At 38.8% G+C, this 20,672-nt stretch overlaps 2 protein-coding genes across 13 annotated transcripts in view; one reads left to right on the forward strand and one right to left on the reverse strand.

Moving 5' to 3' along the window:
* Positions 1 to 802: 802 nt before the first annotated feature.
* Positions 803 to 20,672, reverse strand: part of bsk (mitogen-activated protein kinase dJNK) — a 205,641-nt gene continuing 185,771 nt past the window's right edge. For 9 of the 12 annotated variants that reach the window (XM_089645926.1, XM_089646007.1, XM_089646091.1 and 6 more), the window contains 8 exons: positions 13,680 to 13,846; positions 10,540 to 10,669; positions 9,260 to 9,457; positions 8,627 to 8,761; positions 8,409 to 8,538; positions 8,134 to 8,291; positions 6,237 to 6,404; positions 803 to 5,308 (listed from right to left, as the gene is read on the reverse strand). In XM_089645926.1, coding sequence (XP_089502052.1) covers positions 5,150 to 5,308; positions 6,237 to 6,404; positions 8,134 to 8,291; positions 8,409 to 8,538; positions 8,627 to 8,761; positions 9,260 to 9,457; positions 10,540 to 10,669; positions 13,680 to 13,828 — 1,227 coding nt within the window. In that variant the 5' untranslated portion in view covers positions 13,829 to 13,846 and the 3' untranslated portion in view covers positions 803 to 5,149. Of the gene's footprint in view, positions 5,309 to 6,236; positions 6,405 to 8,133; positions 8,292 to 8,408; positions 8,539 to 8,626; positions 8,762 to 9,259; positions 9,458 to 10,539; positions 10,670 to 11,441; positions 11,758 to 13,679; positions 13,847 to 20,672 lie in introns of those variants that run through there. The other 3 variants (XM_089646609.1, XM_089646595.1, XM_089646520.1) reach the window with 3 other exon arrangements.
* Positions 17,060 to 20,672, forward strand: part of LOC149426255 (uncharacterized) — a 52,205-nt gene continuing 48,592 nt past the window's right edge. The window contains exon 1 of the mRNA XM_089635432.1: positions 17,060 to 18,229. Coding sequence (XP_089491558.1) covers positions 17,060 to 18,229 — 1,170 coding nt within the window. The remainder of the gene's footprint in view (positions 18,230 to 20,672) is intronic.

A 20,672-nucleotide genomic window follows, 5' to 3' on the forward strand; every position in this document is an offset into this window, starting at 1 on the left:
GGGCTTACGTCAAAGATATTAGAAGAACGAGATGTGCTATGAGCAGTTCGTACTGAGTGGAATTGTTTTGCCGAGTGTCGCCGGTTTTGTTCACCAATACTACTGCACACCTTCGCTTGCGCTAAGGTATCCGCACTAATACATAGAACAGATTTCTGTGCGTACACGTCCCGATACCGTTCAAAGTACCCTAATTAGGTAGTACTCAGGCTACGGTCCGGCGGCCAACATAGCATATCTCGTTCTTCTAATATCTTAGGCTTACGTCAATAAAAACTTTGAAAAATCATTAGAACTGATATCGTACTCTAATTTTGTACTTTTGTACTTGTGAAATGATATTCCATTTGTTTTGAAGTTAACTTAGCGTGTCGCATTTTTACAAATTTTTATTGAACAAGAAAGCATTTTGAATAAAACGAGGATGAACTATACTCGCTGACAACAGAAACTCAACTAAATTAATGAATTCTTTTCGTATTAAAATCATGCTCAATAGACCGTGATCCGTCGACGGTCGGGCGTACCTTACAGCATAATCCTAGTTTTCTAATATCTTTGAGTTTATCTAATAGATAATCTGAATGGCCATTCATTTGTTGTCTTCATACTTACTGACTCATCACCTAGGGTTTGTTATCTCAGTAAAAAAGTGGAGAGTAAATAAATAGGTGTATTTTTAATTAACTAATTTATTTTAAACATCAATGTTTGGGATCCGTCCATTTACAATGTTGTACATTTGTTTATCTCTAAAAGTTTAACTTTCCATTGCGTGATGGAGTATTAAAACACAAAGTGATAATGGTTCATTCCACAAGTTTATTACACACTTTCAAACAAACCTGAAAGATTTCTCTAAACAAAGATAAGGTTTATTCATACAGAGTGACAAATGAAGGTACACATCTTACTATGCCCACTTCATTATATAATGCACTTAAAACCGAGATATCGTATCCTCTTGTTTGTTATAAAGCAAGGGAACAATGCCACTACACACATGGCCATACAGTTGCCACGCCACGTTACATCACGCAAGCCGTGCCATCTACAAAACCATTATGGACTCTTGTTCAAAGGAAATGAATTGATGAAGTATAACAAAAGTCAAGCTAGAGTACTTATAATGTATTATTATGAGATATTTATTAGATTGGACAACTTGGACGTTCAATAGCTAGATGTATCAAAATTTTTCTCACAGGCGCATGGTTTTTGGGTATTAAAAGTAACTTATATAAGGTTAACCTTTAATAATAATCATTATACTACTTTAATATGAAAAACAAATTTAGAGTAAAAAGATTTCATCCATATGTGTAGAAATTGAGCAATATCATTTCTGTTCATATGGAAAAAGGGGATTATGTAGTTTAAGAAGCCATTACATATTTTCCCTGTGGAAGCTTGTTTTTTTTTAAGCGATCCAACATCATCTTTGGAAACAAACGTGAGTAAAGAAGGACGAAAGGAAATCTAATTAGTCACATCAGTGATTGGAATGTGAAAATATTGTGTACATTTGTACTTCTAATGGAAATATGTATGTTTACAATGCCAATAGCCGGCTGTCTATGATTTATATCTAATCTTCCTGCAGGCCACAGGACACAAGATGCCCAGCCATGTTGCCAGTCCCAGCCTATTCCATCGGCTGACTCAAATATGGCAACACAAAATTATGAAATTATCGGTCATGCGAGGGTGAAGTCAAAGGTTATTTAAATTCGGCTAATTTACACAAGCGTTGTGGCAATCCTATTCCTGTCCATAGTCGTAAATTTACAATTATTATTATTTATTTACAATATTTTTATCTGCTAATAAAAACTACATAAAAATAAACAAGATTTCCCACAAAAGTTGTCACTGTCACTTAGATTATCATGGAGCAGTCAGACGAGTATGTTGATTTAAGCACGTCATAATAATGTATACGACAGGGACAACGTACATTGCTTGTGGACATCAAGAACTCAACTCAAACTAAGTATCCAAATTAACAACTCGCTTTAATATTATAGATATCGCACAAAATAAATTACATAACAGTATGTTAAAAAAAATATCCAAAATTCGGGATATTAAATCTAAAGGGTTACGTTACACTTTCAGCACAAACACTCACCTGAAGACAAGAAGCTTGCCTCGTGCAGACTCAACTATTTATACACTTAAATGTGGCCTTGTTAGTTTAACAGCAAACAGCAAGGCAAACTTTCAGACTTACAAAACAATACATTCTTTATTCAATCCTAGCTCGTATTACAAAATACTTACTTCCATATTCTAATAGAGTTCCAAATACAATACATATTCACATTCGTCTATTTATTATTGAAAGTCTGTTAAAACTAATTCAGCATGCACTCCTCGGAGGTATCTAAAGTATTCCAAAAGGAAAGGGAATTGTCATCGACTTGCAGCGTAGCTCAACAACCTATTTCGTATCACTATCCAATAATAATGTTTAAGCGTTCTCATGTTCCGTTCTTTAGTGAGAAATAAGGTGCGGGTAGCCTGTAACCTATTCCATACGGTTGTATTCACAGAATTGCCGGCGAGCTCACAAAGCTTGCCTAGTGACAGTGAACTCACACCATTTGAACAGACTCTCGCTAAAAGAGATATTGGAACGGACTGGCATTTGATAATGTGATACAATCTATCAATTATTATTACGATGTTATTATAATTATGTTAATATATTTTGTAACTTTATATACAAACTTGAAAAATAAACAAATACCTTATTAATTAGGTTTAAAAAATGTACACTTTATTTACAAATAGGGTATGATTGTTTTAATTAGATTTAAATCCACTTTATGTTAATAATAATTATGACTTATGCACAATTTCCAATCAAAGGGCTATTGCCTCCCTAAAATCCAATGTTTAGTAGTCAATCCTTATCTCATTCAAAATGTAATTGCACTTCTGTTCTCGCACACGGTTGCCAACAAGTACTTCTGCCTTCCCCTATTCAAATACATAAAGCACTTCTGAACATTTCAATCATACATTAGAATCTTTGCCACAAAACATGTAATTTATATGAACTAAAGGACTTTACAGTTGCAACTGGAACACACAATAGTTGGTGCTCTGTAAGATAAACTTGATAAAAATAACAGTTTCTGTAAATCTTTTGAAATGACTGCATAAAAATAATTTTCCATTCATGAGACAATCTATCACTCGTACGTATTTCAATATTCTATGAATTTATCTCATTAGAGGTAAATCTTGAAAACTACTATTCATAATAATAATTATTAGGTAATATATTCATAGATGGCTGTGCTTTTGTATTGTAAAAAATCAACTTAAATCAATATGTATATATATTATATACTTCTATTGTTTATGTCCTTAACAATATTATGTTTACAAATTGCTTTGTTTTTGTGATCCCTAGTTGAAGTGGTGAATGGCGGGGGACTAAGTGACACTAACACTCGATGGAACATCGCTTTATGTTATCAGAAGACTAACAGCTGCTTTCACCAAACAAACTACATTTTTATATCATTTTGAATAACTCAGTAAAAAATTGTGGTAAAAAGTAATTGAGTAATTCACTGCTAAATCTCAAAAATACTTTTTTCAATTAACTTTGCGTCCTCTCAGTTTTAATAATCGGTGAAAACAGCCGCAAAACAACTTCATTCGAATTGTATTTTCAATATAAACTAGCTTCATTATTCGATAAGCCTATTTACACATTTCTAAAATGTATTGCAATATCTGACATTATTCATTTGTGTAATAGATGACTGAAGACAAAGTAAACAAAAAAATTTGGGCAAAAGTTTGTCAACATGTTAAATAGAAAAGATAAAACATTTAAAATAATATTTGGAGTCTTGGATACAGAGGATTGTAAAAATGGTTTATTTTTTACTGTAATTGTTTTTGTAATAAATGTATTTTTTATTTAAAATGTAAAAAAAGGTACATAATATAATCCTATTACAGTAATTGCATAAGTATATGAAAAAAAACACTGTAAAGTGAACTAATTTAACTATAAAATATATTGCTGGTATTGCGGGAATATTGTGTTGCACAACTTTCGTCATAATTTCAATAAAATAACCAGTTCCAAACTTCTCTTGTCCAGAACTAAACTAATGTATGACAATTAATCTTCTAGAGAGTTTATTGAAATTATTATACAAATGAAATAATTCCGTACCATTTGAAATTGTATTTAAACTATTTTAATGACCAAAAAATGCAATAGTTTAAAAATAATCTAGTTGGAACAGAAGATATCTTTCAAAAACATGGTTATAAATCAAAATTTAAAAAAATTAATAAACCAACTTTAAAAAGAACATAATGTAAAAGTAAAATCTAATCTTATTTTAAAATATTGCCAAATTATACAGTAAAATTTTAAAAATAAAATATATTTTATAGAATTATAAAAATTAACAAATCTAAAATTACATCAATGAATCGGCAATTTTCTTGCTTTTCGTGGACTAAGCTCTAAAGTAAAACCGTTATTGAACCCATACCAACTAGGCATTTATAAAATTGCACATTTACTCTCTAAAATATATTTTAGTCTTAAAAATAATAGATAATCACAAATAAATACACATCCTCAACAGCCATTGTGAACATGGCAATAAAATCAGAAAATGATTACAAACAAGTCGCAGTTCTTTTTCACAAATGTGTTCAGTAATAGTTAAAAGATGTTCTGACTCCCAGTTATCAAATTCAGTACCCATGTCAACAAAATACTAAATAATGCAACTGAGATTGTTGTACATAGTTTGTAGATTTTCAATCTTTTGGACCTTTCAGGTGGGGTGCTTGCGGGGGTTATTAAATTCATAACTTTACTACGGGAGGGACTCTTCTCTAAACATTGATGCTTTAGTAAGCAGACCCATGTTAATCAATAGATACAAATAACAGTTGCAAGTATTAATCTATTTCATTAATCAAAACGAGAGGAAAATTGCAGTGACGGTATACAATACAATATAATTTATCCTTTACAAAGAAAACACTTAATGGTAGGAGTTACTCACGTAAGAGGGCAGTTTGCGCATAATCTTATACCAAAGAGCGTCGATACGTGATAAGTGTATTAAGGAGGAATTAGTGAAAGAGTGCCTAGGGCCTAGGCGGGTACGTCTGGCGGCGTGGCACTGGTGGTGGGCTGAGGGGCCGCATTGTGCTGAGCCTCGTATTCCATCACCTCCTGGTAGATCAGCTGCTTCCACTGGTCCACTGTGTGCTCCCTCTCGTCCACACTGTGGTCATATGGGCCCGGAGCCGGCTAAATAACAATGAACAACCATTAGACGTGCAACAAACACACAACATGTGGATCACACTCAAGGATTATACATATTTATATTATTATATTCTACTATACAGATACTGAGTGTGAAAAACAAATTATTCAATCTTTTCCAAATTAATAAGAGTCAAAATATGGGTTACAATGATTTGAGTTAGTAGATATTCAACCAATAGAATTGACAATGGTCATATTTGAAACTAAAATAAAATATTATAAGTAATAATCATTATATAAAAATAAATCAAAAGAGAAAAAAACACTCAAAAACTTAACTTCGTAACCTGATGCTGCTGATTCCATGTAATTTTTTTTCAATAAATTCAAAGTGAAAAAGTTCTCTCAGTCGGCTCTTACGAGGAACTTGTGGAACAATTAACAATCAAGTGCAAAAATATCCAGCATAAAAAGTGGAGATGTTCATTAAAAATCTAAAAGTTTCCAGATTTGCCAGCAATGCCCGTGATGAGGCTATTATTGCCAATGATAAATGACAGCTTGAATACGTGAGGAACTAAATTTAATGAAAACTAAAAACAAACTAAAAATGAACTTATAAAAACAAAATGTTGTAATAAAAAAATAGTAAGCCTAATGACGGTGCTGGCGGTGGAACAGAATGACAATATAATGAATTAATTAAACGAAACACAATAACGTTGTGTACATTACTTTTTAGTTCAATTCATTTCTACGTTAGCTTAATCTTGATTTATCATTCTTTAAGTATAAACCATTCCTATAAAAAACAACATTGCATTCTAAAGACTAAAAGAACGGTTTTTTACAAATCATTAAATGTCTTTCGTGTCTAGACAACAAAAGGTAAAATAAAATAAAATCTAAATGAAAAAAAAGTTTGTAAATAATGATATGAATATAATTTTACAAGTACTAAACTTACGAGTGAGGCTGGAGTGGCAGTAGACCTATAAATAATACTCACGGCATTGACTTCTCCCTCATCATACCACACGTTAATGTATGGGTGTAGAAGAGCATCGTCCACCGATATCCTTCGCTCGGGATCTATCACCAGCATACGTGACAGCAAGTCACGTGCTTGAGAGGCCTGGACACAATGAAACCATTAAACACAACAACAATACAACTACCTCATTCTCATTATTCGTTTCAAGTTGACTACTGCAACTCTTAGACGCTTCTTCCACAGGGCTACGCAAGTATCCTATACTGAAGATTCAAGTATCTTGGCGATTACCAACATACATCTGCATGGAAATTCGTACATAGGCACACATTGCCAACATTGTATTTTTTATATTCGTAGGTAATGCCAGTCCTCCGCAGCCAGCCATTAAAGTCGTTAACACTCACGTCGTCGACACTGTAAACATGGCGGAGCAATTCATAAATCTGATAGTTTAGCAAAAATGATAGCCTCATCGTTACTTGTTTCAGAAATTTTGATCAATGATTGGAACAAAACAGTCAGCAAAAAAATGACAGCTTCAGCAGTTATGAAAGCAAGTTTTGATATTTAGAGAGGTGGTAGCGACGCGGGTCTCATGATTTCAGTAATGACATGTAAGGACTGTGCGCAACAAGTTGTTTGTGATGTGAATACACAATATCAGTACGGATAGTTGCATACGAGGAAGAAGGGCCTTGGTTCTTTGGGCTTGAAATTAGTTACATTGCACAATATGATATAACTAACGGACCTTTTCTCTATTTTTGTGGAAGTTTCTGCAAATTCAACACCGTAAGGCATCCAGAAATTCCATTTGATTACAGGGGCAAAATATTTTTTTTTCCTATTTATGGGACGGTAATTGCATCACTGCAAATATTCAATACTTTTATTTATTATTCATTTAAACGCCCACGGCTTTCACAATGGTTACAACATATGGTTAAAAAATTTTACACAAGGGTTGGTAATACATTCTGAATGCGTAGTATGGTTGCAGCAATAAAAGTATCGCAAAGTCTAGTCATTATTGTCTCATTAAATCATTTGTAAGTAGTTAAAAAAGAGAAAAAAGAATGATACATGTTCATGGAACAAACTTTCAATTTAGCCATAACTATAATGCTCCATACGCACACTCGTTTTTAGTCGACAGTTTTACTCGATATCAACAAGTATTAACGTATGGACGGCAAAACTCGTGTCTCAATGGCTCGCTTTGAGCCAGCTCGAAGTAATTAGGAGTCATCTTCGCTTCGAGCCATCGAGCCGGGCTCTGGAGTGTGTATGTTATGTTGAGTAAAGTAGTAGTTAGAAGCCGTTGCTTTGAAATTATTGCTGTGTATTGAAGGTCTGCGTAAATTCTTCCAGTTGCTAGGTACTGCAACATTATTGATAATCTATCGTGAGGTAAAATTGATGCCTCATATGGGTGTCATTTTTTCTATTTACCGGGGTAACCATTTGCAAAGGTTCGGTGAATAACACTTCTGGCATTTTTAAAAATTTTTGAAAATCGGCAGGATATAACACAGAAATAAGCCTTATGTGGCTGTAATCTGCACGTCGTTTCCACCACTACTTCACCCAGTATCTTTTATTTCGCTTTAAACTCATTATGAGTGAGCAATGTGAAACTCGCTAAACAAAGCCACTGCTGCTTATACATTGCCGACATGCTGAGGCTCGAACCGCCGAGTCAATCTCGTCGAGTAAAACAATATTTGTGGACATCGCCTCGAGCCTTCACTCTTACTTGTCGCTTTTAATCAATCAAATAAAAACGAATGTGTGTACTAAGCTTAAGAGCAATGCATTTTGGAGTCTGATGCAATAAAAGAATAATGATGGAAAGTGATGTACGCACCTTTAACCGATTGTGTTCATTGCTGTCGGACGGGAACAAAACATCCGGAAATAGGCGGTCAAAGCTATAGCCCGAGTAGCGTGGTCGGTTCTCCACGTAGTTGCGTACCGTGGGCTGCAGGCGAGTCATGAACTGGGTGGAGGGCGTGCCCAATTGTTCTGCAAACAATAAAATTAAAAGGGTAAAAAACAATATCAAAATTGACGTAAATCAAAGTTTGAAACGAGCCAACTTAAGTAAGGTAACAGGAATACAGCAAAAGTAATAAGACTTACCAATAATCTTATTCCACTGATCAATGTGATCAGTTCCCGGGAATAGAACTCCTCCCCTTATCATCTCTCCCATGATGCAGCCTACTGACCAGATGTCCACATTCTCTGTGTAGCCCATTCCTAAGATCACCTGCAACCAATATACAGTGGCAAGGTCAAATAACACTAGCATAAATGACTACATTCCCTTGAGAGTTATGCTTATAAGTCGGACTTACCTCAGGTGCTCTGTAGTATCGTGTGACAACATATGGAGTCATCATAAAAGTGGTTCCAGCTGTTCTGGCAAGACCAAAGTCCAATATTTTTAAGGTACAGTCGCTCTTCACAACTATATTGGACGGCTTCAAATCCTATAATAAAAAAAATATATTCAAATTCAATAATGTTCTGGGAATAAGGCAACTACATCTCTGTCTGATAAGATAATTTCTAATAAGAAAGGGCTAATTGGCAGAACATTATAAAATTGATATAATAATGGTCAATTGGTGTGTTGATAAAAAAATGTATTCAACTATAATTATGTGGACAATAAGAACTTTCATTGTATCTTCTAAAATGAACTTGACTTTCAAAAGGAAAAGCTCATTAGAGTACATTATACCACCACTAGATACTACGTAACCTATAATTAGTCGCCTGAAATATTAATATTTCAGGAACTGAAACTGAAATATTTCAGGTGACTAATTATTGCTTATAATTATTTGTTATCCTTTATGCTATGCATAAAACCTTGTTTTATAAACATTAGTTTGTCATTAAAAAAATTACTACTTAACCTCTCTGATATTCTGATAAATGACACGTGTAACAGAAAGAGAGTATGTCTGAGCAGAATGTCTCACCCTGTGAATGATCCCCGCGGAGTGCAGATGCTTGATGCCACACAGCATCTGGTAGAGCAGGTAGCTCATGCGCTCATGGTCCAGGTCCATCTGGATGACCTGGCAGAGGTTGGCATCCATCAGCTCCATCACCAGGTACACATCCTGGAACTCCTCCAAGGACCTCTGCGGTGTGAACGCATTCAGCAGCCCGATAATCTACAATCATTAAAATATTATATTATTTTACAAAGACAACACCACTTTTCTAGGAATAAGAATTTAATAATAAGGAACAGGAAACTAAAAATTATAAGAAACTAAACCAGCAGTTTACACAATTTTTTCATTGGCAGTGACAGTTAAAATTAATATTTTTTACAGTTTTTATGAACAGTTCAGAACAAACTTGTTAGTAGGTGGTAAAATGTAAAAGCTCACAATAATTGAACATTGTTTACTCAAGATAGTGAATGTTAAGAACTATATTATGCGAACTGGCGAATGATATGCCAAATTAATATTTACTTGTACATATCTATCATATATAAAAATAAAAATGTAAATGTTCGTTTGTTCAAAATCCAAAATCTCCGAAAGTTCTTCACGGATTGCTTTGAAATTTTGACACAACGTTGCATTCGAATACACGTGTGTTTGGTGATGTCACCTGTCACCTTTTAAAAAACAATAAAATCTGTTGAACGTAAAAGTAACAATGCGCTATTGTTTCTCTATCTGCACAGACAGACCGAGCTACAGCAACGCGTGGCGGGGTATAGCTAGTTTCTAATAAGAGCTTCACTGCAATATTATTAGATCTGGTAGGTTAGAAATGCACTTCTCCTGAACATTTGGTCAACTTGCGATAGCATTATTCAATTCAGAGCAGTCCATTTTATTTTTATTTTTTCTTTTTCATTAATGACTATTTTAAAAATACAAAGTGAAGTAAAATATGATTTAAGACTTTCACGGCCAAAAGTATTTTTGTTTTTTGTTTTTGGGGTGTTATGCCGTGTTGCGCTAACTCCTTCTTTAGCCAACGTTTCGGACAACGTTACACATCTGCCCTGATGATGGACACTGTAACGTTGTCCGAAACGTTACAGTGTCCATGAAGGAGTTAGCGCAACACGGCATAACACCCCAAAAACAAATAACAACTTGAAGTAGTTTATTCTCAGTCCTCCTCACTAGGTATTCCTGTTCCAAGGCGGACTGTAGGTTGTTGTATGGTAGGTTGGTTGGTTGTTGTAAAAATCATAGTAATTTATTGTTGAATGAAATGAAGAGCTTACATTTTTGTGATTAACAAGCTTCATGAGTTTGAATTCCCTATACGCCCTCTTGGCGTGTGTGACATTCTGGAACGGTCGGGACAGCTTCTTGATAGCCACATTCTGTTGGGTCACCGTATCGTAGGCAGCACTGCAAATATACATAATCCATTAGATAAGCCTTAGGAAACTGTTCAACTGTGATATTTATATAAGTTATTCTTTGGGTGCCAGCTTAAGCTAAACACTAGATAAAGCAAGGCCTGGCTGATAGATTGAACAACTAAGTAGCTCTAATAAACAGTGGATAAAATTATGTAGGTTATATAGAATATTAGCAATTATTACATAAAATTATTATAATGATACATTACATGAAATTATGGTCCTCATAAGGTTCTCTTAGGAGTTTATATGGCACTTGGCTTATTAATATGTAATGGCTTGCACATGCATACATAGATAAAAGCATAACCAAACAGCTTCATCTATGTTATTTTATTACACATTTTGAAAATGTCATGATATAAAATGGGTAAAGAAGATAGAGAGAAAGTTATTCATTTATAAAGTAGAGTACAAAAATAGAACAGAGTACGAAAGAACTTAGCCAAAAGCACATATTCCTCAGTTAGATTGATGAAGAAGACGTAACATGCAATGTATGCAAACAAAAACACATTGAAAAAAATTAAAAAGAATGCAACCACGCACTTATAAAACATAAGTCCTTCACTTTAGATTGTTCTTTATCAGGTATTTAGATTTCAGTTTAAAATATGAAACATTTAATAGAAATTTAAATGTTCATATATGTAGAGTATGACGAATGTTATCCCGAGAGATTAATAAAAGAGAGTGTGTTGTTAGTAAGTGTTGGGTTAGTCAGAGAGGGAGAGATGTCTGATTGGGTGAATGCTTACCACACCATCCCCTGCGCCCCCAGCCCTCGCGGAGACAGCTCCCGGTAGCGCTCGGGAACACGGAACTCCGTGTCTCCAAATTGCACACTCAGAAACATATTCCACAATCACAAGCCGAGCCCACTAAACAATACACCATAACCCCCCTTGAAGGTGAAGGTGTGCAAGCCGAAAACCCCCTTAATACAACTCCCGAGGGAATGCAAAACACATTGTCCAACCAACTACGGGCACTTAATATCCTCCTTAGACTTCAATTCACAACGCAACACTACTTCTAGTTCATTTATAGCAACGGGGGTTGTGACCGGATCAGCTAGGAAAAGTGAACAAAACAATAAGAAATGATACAAAACAAACAAATCAATCAACCAAAATGTGCATAAAAAATAAATATATAATCATTTAAGAGCCACTAAAATACTAAATTAAATTACAATAAAAAATATTTAAAAGGATAATTTGATAAACTCTAATATTATATCCAAAATATCTAAACAACATGATGTATTTCAAGCAAAGACAGCATTATCACCATGTATTATTGTGAAAAAGAAATGGATATTATGATAATATAGCTGTGTTAGGGTACATATACATTTGCGAACCGTACTACGAATTACGGTAAAGAAACGAATCAACTGCAAGTGGCGTTTCGCGCCATTTGCGATTGCTTCATTTCTGTCCCATAAGTTGAGGTTCAGTTCAGCAGTTAGGTTCGCGGATATATACGTAGCATAAAAAGGGTGTTTGTGGGATTTTAAAGAAAGAAACATCCTTATAAACACAGAGATCAAATACCTTATTATATGGCACTGATAATTAAAAATATTTTTAGTGCTACAAAACAAATAAGCGTGAAATTTAATAGAGATTACAATAGAAAGAAAAAAGGTCTAAGTAATAAAACAAAAAATATATCAGGCAGAACAGTGAAAAAACTAGTTCAATGTAAAATAAAATATGACAGCTGATATAATGAGAATATTCATACTGCAATGACTAAGAAATTTCTACAATGTATCAACAGAATTCTCACAAGAAAAATACTCTGGGCAAAGAGACGGGTAAAAGAATCAACCCGTAAAAAACAAAGTATTTATACTATAATACAACTCTATTTATTATTTAAATACATATGATTTGTTTATTATTTTGGTTTGATTAAGGATTGAACTTTCCTCCCGAGGGACTGGAATCAACAATGCTAATACCTAAGTCAAATCCCAATTGGATAGTACCGATATTTATTTTGTATATTAATTGCTGTAAATTTCTGTTTATTAAATATATCGTCATCAAATTACAGAAAAAACCGTGTGTGCATGAGTACCACCAAGTGATAGAATGTATTGTCATCGACAACGAGTCCATCTGCCAAATTTCGACTCGATCGGATATCGGGAAGTGGGTTAATTTCCACTTCCAAATTTGCATGCATTCATTCCCGAAAACAAAAGTGAAATTCAAATAGATTTAAAAAACTCAAAAACGACATCACAATTTTAGTAAAGATATGTGAGAAAAATATCACAAAATAAAAAATATATATACAGAGCCGTCTCTGTAATCCGAACCTTTAGTCATCTGAACCATCAGGTGACGGGGATGGGGTGGGTGGGTAGTAAACAGGAGACGTTAACCGTTAAATAAAAGTGTAATTTAAATAGACTTAATGGAGAGTTTACAAACTTCGCAAGGGAATATTACACCAGTAAATCCGATTTGAAAGGAAAAAATAATAAAAAATTTGACTGCGTAGATATAACATCTATGTTTATAGGTCCCGCAAAACTTCAAACTCTTAAATGCTCCGAAAATCCTTTTTCGTTCCTTATAGATTCCAGTAATCCGAAAATTTGTTAAACCGAACAGGCATGGTTTTTAATTGTTTGGATTTTGAAACTATACTGTATATCTATTACAATTTTGAACATTAATAACTTAAATAATTTTGTCATGGGTTCGGTTGTCTATTTAAATGCATAAAACAATTTTTAAAGTGCGTAATATTGAATCAACAAACAATCTAGCTATAGATATAGAATATAATTGAAGAATTTGTCATGAATGTCTATGAGACATAGAAATACTATACAGTACAGTCTTACAGGTTATCTTATTTCCATAGTGTATATTTGTTAATCTGAAAAGCTTCTGTTATCATGGGAGTTGGTTAACCAGGGGAGCAGAAGATGGAAAGATGGAAAGGTGTGGGAAGGGATGAAAGAGACTCACCAGACAATGCCCTGAGCTCCAGAGCCGATGGGCTTGAGGTTCTGGTAGCGCTTGAGGATGGTGAACTTGGTGTCGCCCACCTCCACGGTGTAGAAGTACGAGTGGCGGGCGGACATTACGCCGGGGGTAGGCGGCGCCGCGTGCGGCATGCGGCCCGCTCCACACAACTGAAACATAGCAAACAGATAACGTTAGACAATGTTATTTATTTTATAGGTTACGCTTCTAAAAAACCATCTGTACTGTGAAGTTATAACTAGGGAAACTAGGAACTAGGCCACACAATTGGACGACATTGTGGGGTGGGTTGTTAATGCAGATCTTAAAGAGGCCAAAAAAACGGAGAAGAGACGAATATTGGTAACTCGCTCCACATGCAAGCCGGTGTACAAACAGTTTGTCAGAAATCTAAATGGGTTAAATCCATAGACATATGAATATTAGTAGACCTGCCCTAAGTGATTAAAAGCGTAATATTCCCCACTCCCCATACCGGTTCCATTGGAGCCGGCTGGGCTCGCGTATGGCCTCCCGTGAATCTAGAAAATGTGATGTCATCATTCTTGTGCGAACTAGCGTCGAGCTATGGTCGAGGCATCATCGGTTCATTTTACGAAATAACACGGCAAAATGGTGGCTTGTGCTATGAAAACTTGTAAAAATAGATGTGAAAAAGAGAATAAACCCAATTGTCGTATCACATTCTATATGTAAGCACTATTTTATTTTAAGCTTATTCACATTGTATAATATGGATCAGTTATACAAACATATACTATCACATCGAGATACATCTGGACGCAAAATACAAAGCCGTTTGCATAAGAATCAGGGATGTGCCTTCGCCTTTTGCGCTTTGTTAAAATACATAATCGTATTATTTGGAACTTCTATTTTTTCATCTGTTATATCTTGCTGGAACTCCGTCGTATTAATAAAGGATAATAAACCAATAATTTTTAAATTTATTCCACTTTAATAGCGTTATTACTAAACGAGTTTTGAATTTTACACAACTCATAAACAACACTTAATATAGGATAAATGGTTGGTTATCAATTGTGAAAAATTGGTATGTTTGGAAGTAAAATGTAGATACAGTGAGCATGTTTGGAATGAAAAATGTATGTGTCATTTTGCTGTCCAATGATATTTTTTATCTATTAAAATTAAAAATATTATATTTTTCTATCGCACGTCGCCACCGATCGTATATTATCTTTGGATCATACTATCACACGTCGCAACGGACCACGTGTTAGGTACGCCCTATGTACGGTACTGCTGGAACGAGAAGGAGTGCATACCACGTAATGCGCTAGGTTATACCGAGTGGCGATGTGTGATAGAAAATCATGTTTTTTGTTTTTAATTGAAAAAGTGTCATCGGACGGCAAAATGATGTCCAAATTTTTACTCCAAATACTCTTAGGCCACGTCCGCACAGGCAGGAGGCTTGCTTAGCGCCTAGAGCCTAGTGGCTTGCATTCTGGCTACTTGCTAGGATACACGGTGTCCGCACTGAAGGTGGTTTGCGTGGTGGGTCGCTAGGTGTCTTGGTCATTTGCTTGTCGTCTAGTTGACGAGATGTCACTTTCAAAATTAGCTCTAAAACTGCTACTTACAGAAAATTCATCTTTAAAATATACCATTTCACGGCCTTATCCATCATGTTGGGTTCATGACATAAATAAGTCACGGTTAAGTCATGGGCAGTTTAATGTTCTGTATAAACAATTGAGTAATTTTGACGAAAAATTTTACCAGTCCAGCCCAGAGAATCATTTGATATACTTCTTAGTATACGAGCGTAGGGAGTGTGGCGAACCCATCGCTCAGGGAGTGGAAACACGACCTGCAATAGCCATCCCAAGCTAAGGTGTGAGATACCGTGCTCAGGGCTGAATGACACTGGGGAACAGTGTCACGAACGGTTCCTCCGAGACACAAGGTCGCATCTCGGAGTATACAGACCTTACCCCAGCATTCGGGGCTCTGCTGGGGTGGACCTTTTATTTCCCTAGATACTCGTGGGACCAAATATGGACTGTAAAAACAAAAACCAAAACAACACTGACGAGGGACCTTTAAGGAACCTAGGGGGAGTGGAAGGAGGAGTTGAGGCCGCCTCGGTGGACTCATCCCTCTTGGGGCCTTTGAGGAACCAAGAGGAAGTGGAGAGGAGAGATGGGACCACCCTGGTGGACTCTTCCCTTGAGGGGCCCTCTGGGAACCATAAAGAAGGACCTCCGACGGACGCAACACGGCGGGATCCCCCAGGGGATCCAGACGTGGAAATGCAGGGACCATCAGGGGACCTGGAAAATAACTTCTTTAAGAACCCCCGACTCCAACTGGGGCCCTCGGGGAACCAGCGGAGAGGGGGGGACTTAAAGAAGAGACTCACTCCAACAACCACCGCTGAGGAAGACAAGGTAAAGTCCCTGTCAGACGATGTGAAAAAAATTCACATCAGTAAGAAACTCAGTGGGGCTGCGAGGAGAAAACTCAAAAGAGAGAAGCAGGGGCGGCAGGAAGGAAACCGGGAACAACCAGGGACTGTAAAAGTCCGCTGGGGACAACCAGGGACCTCGAAGGCCGGAACCAGGCAAGGCAAACCAGGGACAGACCGGAAGCTAACGGGGACCGCAGAAGGTAACCGGGAGCAACCTGGAACGCCCGGGGAAAAGAAGGCTGGGAAGAGGAGAAGAACCTCACCAGAACCTAAACCCTTGGGGCTTTCACCGGGAAATTCCAGGAAAAAGCCCCGAGGAATTCTCACCTCTGCTACCTATGCGGAAGCCGCTGGAAATAAAATTCGAGTGGCTGTTGTACATAGGAACAGAGAGGAAGAATTTACAAAAGAGCAGGAGGCCCTCGTGAGTGAGGCGGCCGCGGATCTGATTTTGAGCATCCCAAAGGGGCAGTTCAAACCCAGATTCGACGAATGCTTCACTCAGAGGGGCGTCCTGAAAATGACCTGCTCCGACAAGGAGTCAGAGACATGGCTGAGGGAGATGGTGCCGACCATACGGAAATGGCAGGGCTGCGACCTGGAGGTGGTGGGGTTGCAGGAACTGCCAAAGTACGTAAAGGTTATGGCAGTAATCCCCGAAAATGGAGCAGTAAGCACCGAGAGGTTGCTACAACTGCTGGAGAACCAGACTCCCCGGCTACACACAAAAAAATGGATCGTCCACGACTCGATCAGGGATAAGAACATGTATCGCCTGATCATGAGTGTGGACGAGGAAAGTGTGAAGGTGCTGAGGGAGATGGGGATGACGGCGCATGTCGGGATAAGGAAGGCCACTTTCACGGTGCGCTCTCCTAACACCAAGGAGCATAAATAGGAGGAATGACTTAAGGATTAGGCAGTAATGGCTAAAAACTTACAGTTCATTCAAATAAACTTGCACCGCAGTCCGGCAGCGACTGCAGTGCTTAGCAGTAGAGTCACTCGGGACAGTGTGGACGTCGCGCTGATCCAAGAACCCTGGACTTATAGGGGGAAGGTCAGAGGACTAAACATGAACCAAGGTCTAATCTATTATAACGAGTCGGGGGACAGACCCAGGGCCTGTATTCTCATCAGAGGGATACCTGGCACACTGCTACCCGAACACTGCAGTAGGGACTTAGTGGCTGTGAAGCTACAGGTCACGCTGGACCAAAGAAGCAGGGAAGTAGTTGTGGCATCAGCATACATGCCCTATGACTCTGTGGAACCACCACCCTCAAGGGAAATAACGAGACTCGTCCAAGACTGCAGGGAGAAGGGTAGGGAACTGATACTCGGAGCAGATGCTAACTCGCACCACACTGTGTGGGGGAGTACGGACATCAACAAACGAGGACAGGACCTCCTGGAATACCTGATGACAGTGAACCTTGAGATTCTTAATAGAGGTAGGGAACCCACCTTCGTTATAAGTAACAGACAGGAGGTGATAGACCTGACCCTAGGAACATTAAGAGTCTCAGGATGGAGAGTATCGGACGAACCATCCCTGTCGGACCACCGACACATAGAATTTAAACTAGAGGGAGAAACAAGCAAAACGGGGACCGATACATATAGGAACCCAAAAGCAACTGACTGGACTAGATACTCGGAGGAACTAAATATAGGAATGACAAGATTCCCAGCTAAATACGGCTGCCCCGAAGAAATTGAGGACGCAGTAGAAGTACTGAGGGACTCAATGATAAGGGCATACGAAAATAGCTGCCCTCTGAAGACAAGTACCAGGGACAAAACACCGTGGTGGAGCAGAAGACTGCAGGAGCTACGGAAAATAGTAAGGCAAGCTTTCAACAAGGCCAAAAAGTCAGGAAACTGGGATGCCCACAAGCAATACCAGAAAGAGTACAAGGTGGCAATCCAGAAAGCCAAAACATGCTCCTGGGAGAAATACTGTGGGGAGGTGGAAACCATCCCACAGACTGCAAGAATCCAAAAAATTCTTGCAAAAGACCCAGGGGCAGCAAAAGGCCCATTCAAAAAAGCTGATGGAGGATATACCAACAGTTGGGAGGAGGAGTTGGAGGTACTGCTGGGGAAACATTTTCCCGGCTACAAAAAGTTAGAAGCAGATGATACCGGTCCACCACCAGCCCGAGTTACACGGGAAGGTAAGGACTGGGACACTGCGGCTAAAATAGTTACTCCCTCCAGAGTTAAATGGGCAATCAGAGGGTTTGACCCTTTTAAAAGCGCAGGAGAGGATGGAATCTTTCCGGCACTTCTACAGAGGGGCCTAGATACAATCCTACTTCCGGTGACGAAGATCCTGAGGGCATGCTGTGCCCTCGGATACATCCCCATACCATGGCGGAAGACAAGGGTAGTGTTCATACCCAAACCGGGGAGAGCTGACTACGACCAACCAGGTGCATTCCGCCCAATTAGCCTCACCTCATTTCTTTTGAAGACAATGGAGAGGCTAATGGACAGGCACATAAGGGACGGGGCACTGAAAGAGAAGCCCCTCCACGAGTTACAGTTTGCTTACCAAGCAGGTAAGTCAGTCGACGCGGCACTGCACAGGTTGGTGTACAAACTGGAGCAGGCACAAGCGACTGGGGAACTGGCGGTAGGGCTATTCCTGGATATAGAGGGAGCATTTAACTGCACCACTATTAAATCCATTGATGAAGCGGCAGAAAGACATGGACTCGACAAAACCACCAGAAGGTGGCTGAGGAACATGCTCTCAGGCCGGATACTTACGGTGACAAGGGGTGAGGTAAGCATCAAAGTGCTGGTGACACGAGGGTGTCCACAGGGAGGGGTCTTATCACCCTTGCTGTGGAGCCTGGTGGTGGACAACCTCATCCGGAAACTCAACAACAGGGGCCTATATACGCAAGGGTATGCGGATGACATTGAAACCATAATAAGGTGTTGGGATGCAGACACAACCCGAGGCCTTATACAGTCAACACTAGCAACAGTGGAAGAATGGTGTGAAGAAACAGGACTGTCAGTCAACCCAGACAAGACAGAACTAGTAATCTTTACGCGTAAAAGGAAACTAGAAGGATGGAGCAATCCAACCTTCTATGGAAAGGAATTAGAACCCTCTGACACGGTTAAGTACCTCGGAGTCATCATAGATGCCAAACTGAGCTGGAAAAACCAGGTGGAAACTGTAGGCAGAAAGGCCTGTGCTCTGATGTGGGCAACTAGGCGAATCTGCGGCAGAACGTGGGGTCTCAAACCTAAAATGATGCAATGGCTTTACACAGCCGTTGTAAAACCAAGGATCATGCACGCAGCCCTGGTCTGGTGGAGGAGAACAACACTGAAAACAGTGATGGTCACACTCAATCACATACAGGGACTTGCATGTAGAAGCATCACAGGAGCCATGAGAACCACTCCAATACTAGCCATGGGAGTGCTGCTGAACCTACCCCCACTAAACATAGAAATAGAGGGGGCGGCGATGGCGGCAGCCTACAGGTTACATTGCAATGGCCAATGGAGAGGAGAGTTGTCCAGAAACAGTCACACGGAGATAGGAATAAGACTGAGGGCAATTAGTCCGACGGCTGGGATGAAGCAGGACGGCAAACAAGCCGAATACTTCTTCGGACAGCTGTTTAAAGTGACGTACCCCACAAGGGAGGAATGGGACACGGTCCCAGGTCCAAACTCCAAACAGGAACTAATCTGGTTCACAGACGGGTCCAAGATGGAGGAAGGAACAGGGGCCGGGGTCTGTCTACAGGGATCTAAGAGGGAACTCAGTATACCTCTAGGAATGCACTGCACTGTGTTTCAAGCTGAGATGAAAGCCATCTTAGTCTGCGCACAGGAGAATATGAGTATCGGGTACAGAAATAAGAACATAAACATATGTTCTGATAGCCAGGCGGCCTTAATGGCACTGGAAAGTAACCGATGCGACTCCAGACTGGTGATGGAATGCAGGACTATCCTAATAGAACTGGCGACCATCAATAAAGTAACCCTGCTCTGGGTACCAGGACATAAAGGTATTGAGGGCAACGAGCGGGCTGACGAACTAGCAAGGAAAGGGGCGAAAGCACCACTTGTGGGATCTGAGCCGGCCGTAGGAGTAGCAGCTTGCCACACCAAACTACATATCAAGAGGTGGGTCAAATCCCAACACTGGAAGGAATGGAAGAAGGCACCCGGAATGAGGCAATCTAAAGTACTCATAAACGGACCGGACCCTAACCGAACCAGGCAACTACTCGATATGGACAGAAACTCACTGAGGGAACTGGTAGGACTATTAACGGGACACTGCCATCTCAGGAGACACATGCAACTGTTGGGAGTGGAAAACACCAACATCTGTAGGAAATGTGAAGAGGAGGAAGAGACTCCAATTCACCTATGGTGCCAATGCCCCGCTCTGCTGGGAATAAGGCTCAGATACCTGGGAAGACACAGTGTGGAACCAGAAGACATCGCCACATATCCAATGACAGCCCTGGTGAACTTCATAAAAGGGACCG

This window comes from Hesperophylax consimilis, chromosome 1 (assembly GCF_061612785.1).
Source record: "Hesperophylax consimilis isolate HC1 chromosome 1, BYU_Hcon_1.0, whole genome shotgun sequence".
Classification (NCBI taxonomy): Eukaryota; Metazoa; Arthropoda; class Insecta; order Trichoptera; family Limnephilidae; genus Hesperophylax; species Hesperophylax consimilis.